This window comes from Oryzias melastigma, linkage group LG6 (assembly GCF_002922805.2).
Source record: "Oryzias melastigma strain HK-1 linkage group LG6, ASM292280v2, whole genome shotgun sequence".
NCBI classification, from domain to species: Eukaryota; Metazoa; Chordata; class Actinopteri; order Beloniformes; family Adrianichthyidae; genus Oryzias; species Oryzias melastigma.
Window position 1 is genome coordinate 14840467 of NC_050517.1, and position 10238 is coordinate 14850704.

At 40.1% G+C, this 10238-nt stretch overlaps 1 protein-coding gene across 1 annotated transcript; it reads left to right on the plus strand.

The window, feature by feature from the left end:
* The first annotated feature begins 1137 nt into the window (after positions 1–1137).
* LOC112151817 (netrin-4) lies at positions 1138–10030 on the plus strand. The gene is made up of 10 exons (XM_024280887.2): positions 1138–1545; positions 1733–2283; positions 4007–4279; positions 4362–4488; positions 4721–4909; positions 6457–6664; positions 6769–6881; positions 7001–7069; positions 8727–8900; positions 8978–10030. The coding sequence occupies exons 1-10, from the start codon at positions 1446–1448 to the stop codon at positions 9118–9120; spliced, it is 1947 nt and encodes a 648-aa protein (XP_024136655.1). The 5' UTR covers positions 1138–1445; the 3' UTR covers positions 9121–10030.
* Positions 10031–10238: the final 208 nt, after the last annotated feature.

A 10238-nucleotide genomic window follows, 5' to 3' on the forward strand; every position in this document is an offset into this window, starting at 1 on the left:
TAAGTTCAAAAGAACTTAAGCAGAGACAAACAGTGCAGATGTAAAGTTTTGAATACAAACTAATCAATCCTTGTGTTCATTATTCACTTAAACATGAACATTGTATTTCACTAATAATACGTTACTTTTGTAATTTACCCAATACTTTACCAAACAAGCCTAAAGCTGACTGGAGTTTTTTATTTTAACCAAAGGTGAGAATACTCTTCCTGGGGTCAACATTAAAATAATACATACATTATACACATAATCTAAATAATACATTGATCAATATAACCTAATCAAAAATATATGCATCATAAATCATTAAAGCTAGTACATTAAAATGTATTAAAACAAAATAAAACCCTAGAATAAGAGAAATAATTAAAATAAATTACTCATTTGTGCAGGGAAATGACATTATAAATTACAGATTTCAGGAGATAAACTTTAAAAATATTATGGCCTTTTGATGCTGCAATTTCTACATATGGTTACAGGTTTTCTGTATTTCCCTTTTTATTTTATGCTTGTGGTTTTAATTAGTTGAATTTGTCATCTGTTTTCCACGTCAGTTTGGTATTTTTGTGTGTTTTAAAGCAGTATGTGCTGGTTTCTCTTTCTCTTATGTCTTACTAACTGGATGTAATATATTTTTTTCTGTCTATTTTAATCGGCTCATTCGAGACATTTTGGAAAATTGATTTGATCTCCTAATTAAAAAATCCTCACTGGTTATTTTGTTAGTCTGGCTCAATCAAAATCATGTAAAAGTTAAACATCAGAGGTCCGGAGTTTGAGTGTGAAGGAATTTTCCTTTTATGTGCACAGCTTTCATCCTGTCAGGGGAATACAGCACAGTCTGGCCAAGATTAGACATCCTTCCTGCAACATTTTTCATGGTGACTCCAGGGATTTGAAGGTCAAAAACCATCAAAGATGTATGCAGAGAGAAAAACTCGAGACGCAGTTTGACTGATAATCTGGAACAAAGCATGCAAATTCAAAAACACACAAACCCTGTCCTGTAAATCACCAGAGTTGCAATAATCCAGGATTAATTGGACATCTTGGGAAAAATAAAGCTCCTGGTTATACTGCCTGATTGATTTCCACATTTATCCATCTGCTTCCATTTTAGGTTTCAGACTGAGCATGGATGCTGTCATTGTGACAAATCTGACTCCTGGATTTTTGGGGGAGTGGTCTGGAGGACAAAACCGGAAGAGGGCGGGGCTAATTTCCTTCAACATGTCAAAGAGAGGCTGTCCTGGAGTGTGTGGTTTTACATGTAATAACTGTTGGGCTCACACGTGGCTCAAAACATTTCTTAAGAGACATTTCCACATCCCCGGCTGACAGGAATAAGCTGTGGGTGTTGAAATGTCTGCGGCGCAGCCTTCTGGAGTTGGTTCTTCCATGATGGAAAGGAGCTTGTTTATGATAGTGCAGAGTCCTGCCTCATGAAGCCTCTGCGGGGAGATTCTGTGGACTTGAGCAGCATGACCCTGTGGATCCTGCTGGTGTTTTTCCAGGTGTGCGCATCCTCTTCTCTGACTTTAGGTGAGTCTGAAAAAAACTCATATTTTTAAACAAACAATAAATAAGTAAATTGGAATTCTTTAAATTGATAATTTTGAACTTTGATTGTCTTCAACAAGACATTTTTAGCCGATAAAGGTGGATAAAGTTTGAATCTTTGGCATCCTCCCAAATTGTTCACTTTATTTATTTATATTTTTGTCACCAGGGAGATCTGCGCATGCCTGCCTTGATCGAGCCTGCAACCCCCGCATGGGGAACTTGGCGCACGGCAGACTTTTACGCACGCGCTCAGAGTGCGGCTCCAACGCTTCCGAGCCCTTCTGCTCCTTCACGCAGACCTCTGCGCCCCGCCGCGGCGAATCCTGCTCCCCCGCAAAGTGCAGCGTGTGCGCCACCTCCTCCACCTCCTCCTCATCCTCCGCGCTCTCGCATCCTCCCTCCGCCATGACCGACTCCTCCTTTCGCTTCCCCGACACTTGGTGGCAGTCCGCCGGGGAGATGGAGGAGGAGACGCTCCAGCTGGACCTGGAGACCGAGTTTCTCTTCACGCATCTGATCATGGTGTTCCGCTCCCCGCGTCCCGCAGCCATGGTGCTGGAGCGCTCCCAGGACCGCGGACGCACGTGGAAGGCGCTCAGATACTTCGCCCGGAGCTGTGAGGAGGTTTTTGGAGTGGCGGAGGGGTCACCTGTCAGGGGAGGTGGCGCAACTTGTACCTCCAAGTATTCTGGAGCTTTTCCTTGCACCAGAGGAGAGGTGAGACGATTGAGGTCAACATGAGAAATGTGACATACATGTGAAAAGCAGAAAAAGTTCAAAATAAACACACAAAATCCATGCGTTAAAACTAATTGCTGTGGTTACTTTAACTATTACAAAATAAAAAATGAACAATTAAACAGGAAATAAAACATACGTTGGGTTTAAATGAAACTATAACCTCCCAAAATTAGTATTGCTCCAAAAAGTTAAAATATATTTTCCAAAATGGATAATCCAAGAATTGGAGAAATAACCCAAGTGTTTTAAGAGTGCACAAAATATTTCAAAACATAAGGAAATTCTAAAAACACTTTTTGTTTTTAAGAATTTCACAAATTGCACAATACATTTTCTCTGTGGTCACAACCATTTTGTAAACAAAAAACCCAAGATGAAAAATAAATGTATGACACCTACTAATTTTCTTTGCTTGGTTTTTTAGAATATTGAAATGTTCATTAGAATTACAAATGTACACATGGAACTGCAAATACATTTTGCTAACAGCTAGAAAATGTGTCTTTTCCCCAAAATATATAAATTAATGAAGCTTTTGTGAAAAAAATCGAAACCGTTTAAGTATCTTCTACAATATTTATGTCCCTGTTCTACTCATCTTAACATCCTCATCACACTGAAATATACCGGAACTAACTTAGAAACAATAATAATTTAATCTGGTTTCACTGATTTAGGAAATGTGATCAAATATTGCATTTGGCACAAATAAAAAAAACAACTATCACAAAACTAGCTGATTGATTTGGGAAGTTTGTCCATCCATCCATCCATTCATTCATTCATCCACTGTTTAACTTTAGGGGTTCCTTTGGGGTTGCTGGAGCCTATCCCAGCTACCGTTGTGTGTAGATAATCTACACCCTGAACAGATCCTGGGAAAACCTTATTTTTACATTTACTTTAAATTCTTAATTTGTACAACATTTTTCACCAAACTATCTTCTCCTGTTTATCATTCATTGAAACAAGAATCTTAGACCCTCAGATAACACAAAACACACAAAAGTCTAATGAAGAAGTGTTGCTGATGCTTACTGGACACACATTCTGCATCATCATCTTTCTCCCCGCTCAGGTCGATCCATGAGCCGCCCTCAGACAGACGTTTGGGAAACATTTGTTTTACCCAGGCTCTCCGTGCTGACTGAATACATGTCTGGTCTCATAATTACTGTGTTGCTTGTGAGGCCCAGCTCTGTAGCGTAAGCCCCTCACCCTCTGTATTTGTCCTCCGTCTTACCACACAGATTACTGAGTCTCAGGTTTTTTAATGTGAAGATAAAGAAATGTGCTCTTGAGTTTGAAACGTTTAATGGGCCCGCGTCTACACGTGATTTAGGACTTATTCTTCTCGTATTCGTGTACACACAGGCCAGACAATTTCAGGATTTTGGTGTCCCATTAACATCTTGAGTCAGAGATTTGGGAGCTTATAGGATCTAATGTAGTGTAAAGTTTTTCTGCGTGTTGCTTTTATTTCTAAACGTTCTGCATAGTAAGCATTAAACAAAGCAGAGTGGGAGGGAGATGGAGTCATTCATATTTACTCAGGAGATGCCTACTTTTTTTAGTGTAGCAGCTGGAGCAACGTGGATGTTTTTTATTTCTACTTTCGCTTCTTGAGCAATTTGTTGTAAAGAATAACATTTTTTTTTTACTTTAGAGGCTTTCAGATGTCCTGTCCTTTAACCCTCAGGTGATTTATCGAGGCTTGTCGCCTTGGAGCTCAGTGGATCCCTACGGGCCGGTTGCTCAGGACCAGCTAATGATCACCAACCTCAGAGTAAAACTTTTGCAAAGGCAGCAGTGTCCTTGTTTGACTAAACCGTCAAATGTTCCTGCCTTCCCTGTGGACCACTACGCCATCTACGACTTTATCGTTAAAGGCAGCTGCCTTTGCAATGGACACGCTGATGAGTGCGTACCAGCCAGAGGCTATCAACCCAACCGACAGTACGTCCCGAGCACGGTGAGCTCAACATTTTCTACAAATGCAACAACAAAAGCTTTTTGGTAGAAGTTAAAGTCAGCTTGTATCGTGTCCACTCAAGGTTCACGGGAAGTGCGTGTGCAGACACAACACAGCCGGCGATCACTGTGAGCGCTGTGCACCTCTGTTCAATGACCGGCCGTGGCAGGCAGCCAACGGCATCATGGGTACACCGCACGGATGCCAGAGTGAGTGATGGGGCAGGGAAGTCAGATGCAGATGGAGCACACGGCGCTTGTCTCGAAAATGGATGGAGAAGTCATAAATCACGTTCAACCTTTGTGACACCACCGCGTGATAGAGAACAGAGCTGCTCCATCTTCCTACCTCAGCTGTTGGAAATGTTTTGACTGCTGTTACCAGTTTTCTCCTTTAAATCTCTAATATTTTCCTATATTTTCTTCATGTGTGTGACCCAAGAGTGCAAGTGCAACGGCCATGCCAGCAGCTGCCACTTCAGTCGGGGGATGTGGTTGGCAACAGGTCGGCGGAGTGGAGGAGTGTGTGACCAATGTCGCCACAACACAGAAGGCCGCCGCTGCCAAAGCTGTAGGAGGGGCTACTACAGAGATGCAAGCCGTCCAAAGAGCGCAGCGGACTCCTGCAAACGTAAGAGCAGGAGTGGGACAGCTGGGGGAATCAGAATCTGTGAAATATGGTTTAAAAAGCAACAAGATGATAAGGATGTTTTTATACTCTGAGGGAGACTGTGCTCACACACAGAGCTGCAAGACAAAAATACGTCATTTCTGTCTTATAGCACCAAATTTAGTGTTCTAGCAGCTGGTTTTACCTTATCACTCGAGCAAAACCAGTATTTTTATAATGATAAAATGTAATTTAAAAAAATATCATCTCAGTACTTCTAATAATAGCAATGTTTTTAAATCTCTGCCTAACATCAGAGACAGACAACTCAGTGTGCATTCAGACTGGACACATTTCATTTGCCTAAAGTGAACTGGACTTTGTTTCCCCCGATAATCTGGAACAAATTTTACAACCTGAATACATCCAAGCGGACCGGGAGGCGGAACCAGGAACCGCTCTTGGATCCATCTTTTGAGGTGGTTTCGGTTCAATTCACTGAGGTTAGGTTCGGTCTGAGGTTTTCTCAGTCTGAATAGACTTCGTGCTCAGAATGGAACAACTGGACCGAAAGGGCCTGCAAGGATGAGGCACAGCAACTCATTGAAAAGTGGTTGGATGGATTAAAACATCTGATACACATTGCTTCTCACATAATTTTCCTGAAAATCTGTATGTCATAAACACTTATCAGTGTACCTTCTTAGCCGTGTCCTTGTGGCATGCCTCTGCTGTACCACAGCAGCAAAAGTAAGTGTTGTACCTGATGTTGATACAGACATTCAGAATTGGTCAGCGAAATATTTAAAGTTTAAATAAGTGATTGCAAAGCTTAAGACTTCCATTATTCTTTCTCCAAATGCTTTGCCCCACCCTTGTAATTCCTAGCCAATGACTGAAGAGATCTTTAGTCACATGGTTTTGTTTACAAGCTTTGGTTCGAAACATGAATGTCTGGTCCAAGGTAGACTCGATCTGGACCAAATTAAGGGACTTAACGGAATTTTCCAGTCTGAAAACACCCTCAAAAACAGACATCTCTGGGATTACAAGATTGAAATGTCCCAAAAACATATTTTCTTCTCCTCTTTACTCTGATTAACAGCATAAATGTGTTGCTTCTGGCAGAGCAGGAAGCAGACTCAGATCTGTGTGGATGCGTGCCGGATGAATATTCCAATCAAGAGGGCCGGCCGATGATCCGAGCACGGACTTTCCTTCCAGGCCTCCAGATAAAAGCTCACTGACTTCCCTGATAAGAGTTTCTTCCTACAGACAGTGAAAGACAAGATCTCTTCATCCGTCACTCCAACAGCGTGACTGCTCTGGAATGTGGCCGTTACGTCAAACAGTGAAGGAATTTCTCATGGCCCATCTGGGCATTAGTCTCATTTATGTTTCCCCTCAGCTCTTCCCAAGAAAAGCAGCAGCATTTTTGAAAGCAAACATTCCATTTATGGAAATAGAGATTAGGGATTTTTTGTCCTTTTTATGATGTTTATTTTGCGCTCTGTGTGTGACACTGAGAGCATGCAGTTCTGTGACTCCTTCACCTGTTTGCTCTGCAGCCTGCACCTGCAACCCCGTGGGCTCCGTCCTCTCAGCCGATGGCCATCTTTGTGACCCCAGCAACGGGAAGTGCTCTTGTAAGCCCGGCGTTGGGGGCCCCCGCTGTGATAAGTGCTCAGTGGGACACTGGGGGCTGCATGAGCACGGCTGCCGCCCATGTGACTGCCCGGGGGACTGCGACCCTTACACTGGAGACTGCAGTTCTGGGTAAGAGCCAATTCTGTGTTGATAAAAGTGAATCAGGACAATAGTGATGATGTGGAGCCTTTTCTGGAACACTGAGTGGGGCTGTTTGTACTTGTGCGGCTCAGCTCAGATGTGGAGATCCTCTATGCAGCCGCTGACACCAGGAGACAAAACAGCAACAAGAGTGAGACGGCACTCTTTAGGGGAGAGGAGCTTTTCTCTGCACTGCACCACTCTGGTGAGGTCACAGTTAACACACTGTACACTTAAAAAAAACATTAAAAACTACTGCTACTATAGGGTGAAAATGGTGTGTGGAAATGAATCTATTGATGGTTTTGTTTCTTTTTTTACTAGTGAAATGTGAGTGTGAAGATGTCGCATTTGACAGCCCTAAATACTTCTGTTCTGCAGAGTTTGACTATGGTGAGTGGAATATTTCAAAGACAACTTGAACTGTGTAAGCCCAAAAACTAGGAAAAAATGGACCAGATCTGGTAATCAGAAGATGTTGACCAAAGGTCACAATTTGGACCACATGGTGAATCCTAATTTTTATCTTCTATTCTACAATAGAAAAAGAAGTTGCCTTAATACTTTTTCAGACCGTGGGACAGAGAGCTTTGTAAAGGATCATTTATTATTTTTTTAGTACCAACAATTTTTGACAGCTTACAACTATTTGTATTATATTTGATAAGTGCATTTCTGAGACCCCTATGTCATTAGCATTATCCAAACTTTCCTTGTTCCATGTGTTCTGCCCTGTAGTTCATCATCATTCCACTAGGGGTGGTAGAAGCACTTTTCCTATTTCAAAATGGCTGCTTCCGTTGAATCTTTGGCGGGAAAAAGTTTAGCTAATTTTCACAACTTTTTGGTGAGACTAACTTATCTATTGTCATTCATTTCTTTGAATTATTACTTGCTGTATTGAGATGATTCAAAATTAGATATTGAATTTTTAATAATACTAATGACATCATGTTAAAAATGGTGGGTAAACAATGTGCTTTTCTTTTAACTCTCATGTAGATATTTACATATTTTGAGTAAATCTCACCAAATCACCAAACAAATGATAATTGATTTTATCTGTTACTCCTCTCGAGTTTGATGAAGGGCACAAACGGTACATACATTCAGGTGAATTCAAATGGCATAAAAACATAATTTAACCTTTTTTTTTATTACTTCAATTAATTTATTACATCAATTTGATTAAACTCACAATAAAAAATCAGGAGCAGCTCCAGAAAAACTCTGGATTTATAATTGTGTTTCACAGTGTCAGAATCGAAATAGACTCATTTAATTTCCATGTTGTGATATGCTCCCAAGAACGAAATAACATTTGCAGGACACACTTAAAAAAATCATGACAGTACATTTATTTACCCCAAATTGAATAATTTTTAAAGAATCATTTGTGGGAAAGAATAAAAAAGTGTCACTTCCTTAACCCTTTTTTCACCACTAAAATGTTCAAAATAAAATAAAATCTTATCTAATATAACATTGATAATCCAAACTTTTTAGATGTGTTAAAATTGTATTGCAGCTGGGATCTTTAGAAAAAGTAAAACCTCTATTTAATGTATTGATTAGAAATATTATTTAACGGTTATATAAAAACTATGAGCGGGGTAAATACAAAACTTTTCAAACGATTAGAATTCAGTCAATGAGTTTAAATAATTCAGATGTCAAGGAAATAATTTTTTATATTTGAATTTCAGGACTTTACACTTTCATTTGGCCCATTTCTTAAGCAATTACTTACATTTTGCTTCTTGTAAACCAGCATGTTTTTACATTTTAATGAGTGGATGAGCTGAAATTAGAAATTAAAACCTTAACACTACATTTTTAAGCCTTCATTTGTACTTTGAATTTTGGGTAAAACATAAACTTCAATATTTCTCACATTAATGTTTAGGGACAGAACACATTAAACCATTTAAGCTACAGAAATCACTAATAATAACATCTTTTATTCTTCATCAGATGAAACATTGAGGGATAAATGAACCAAACTTTTGTTAACTTGTTGTCATTTTTTGTTTACGTATTTGTGTTGCAGTGGTGGTGGTTAAGGTGATGTCCGCTCATGACGAAGGCTCTCACGTGGAGTTGGAGGTCAAAATAAAGAAGGTGTTGTATCAGAGACCACGGATGAAGATTCAGCAGGAAAGTGTCACTCTTTACCCCGAGTCCTGGACCGTCCACGGCTGCACCTGCCCCATTCTCAACCCAGGTCTGCAGTCAACAGGGATATTCCTTTCTGCGCCTGTAATTGCAGTTTACTGATCCTATTGACTTTTCCTTCCTCAGGATCTGAGTACATAGTGGCCGGTCATGAAGACTGGAACACCGGCCGACTTCTCATTAACAACAAGAGCCTCGTTAAACCATGGAAACCAACCCTTGTGCGCAAAATTCTCAACATCTGCAGAAAATGTCACAGTAACTCATGAAGAATGTTGAACAGTGAGAGTGGATGGAGGTGCTGGACCACCACGGGGACCCACAGAATCATGCTGCATCAACCAGTTCACAAATACCTCTAAAATCAGGAATTGTCTGGACACAAAAAACCTTTAGGTTTGTGTTTTATGTCTGCAAAGTTGTAACAAGTGCATACCTTTTGTTTGCCTTGTTAGAACATAGTTACTGCAGAGTGACAGTAGTTCATGAGAAATTTGCCTCGCTGGAGTAAGCCCACCTCCACTTCCCGTTACCCATCTGTTAACAGAGTCTTTTAGGTAACAGCCCCTCACACCCCAACCTAACATTACTGATGCACCAAAAATGCAATATTGGAGCTATCCAGCTGTTTTGAGTCAGATGCCAGCTCAGACGAGGAAAATAAATACGTACATGGATCTAGTCGTCTACAAGTGGATTCATGAGAATGTAGCGGAGCAGGAAGATTGTCACCTGCCGATTGTAGTTTCTATGTCCTAACTGTAAGTTTTTTCCAACAGCATTTTGTTGTCTGTTCCCGATTCACGACTATTTGAATAAACAAAATACTCAGAAATAAGATTTTAAGCCAAATTTTCTTAAAATACAAGAAGATGTTAAAAACACATTATTATCAGAGTGCGTCTTTACAGATAATAGTACATTTCCTGGACATTATCATTAAAATTTTTTAAAAGCACAAATGAAAATGTTGCAGGTCTCAGATATTTGTGAATAAACAATGAAAGATGTACTAGAGAATTTTTTTGTTTTTTTACCTGAGTTCCAGTTCTTCCCCCTGGAATTTAATCTTAACAGTTTAAAATCAGTCTGTCATGCCACCAAACCCCAGATCAGCTTCCTTATAACCAGTTTAGATTGAAACTTTAGAGACTTTCTTTGAAAAACTTTTCAAGACAATTCTTAAGCGTCTTTATCATTCTAAGCCTTTGAGAGTAAACGATGTCTATATATATCATCAAATATTGGCTTTGGCACACTGAAGAACACATTTTTTAAAGAATTATTGGATTTTTTTTCATTTTCCTACTTGGAAGAAAAACGACTTAAACTCTGAGGCTCCGCCTTTCGCTCCTTGCGGGTGCTGCCCATTAATGATGTCAACCTT

Coding starts and splice junctions, on each gene's coding strand:
- LOC112151817 (XM_024280887.2), top strand. CDS start 1,446: ATGAAGCCTCTGCGGGGAGATTCTGTGGACTTGAGCAGCATGACCCTG. Junction 4,910..6,456: donor CGCAGCGGACTCCTGCAAAC/GTAAGAGCAGGA, acceptor TTTGCTCTGCAG/CCTGCACCTGCAACCCCGTG. Junction 6,882..7,000: donor CTCTGCACTGCACCACTCTG/GTGAGGTCACAG, acceptor TTTTTTTACTAG/TGAAATGTGAGTGTGAAGAT.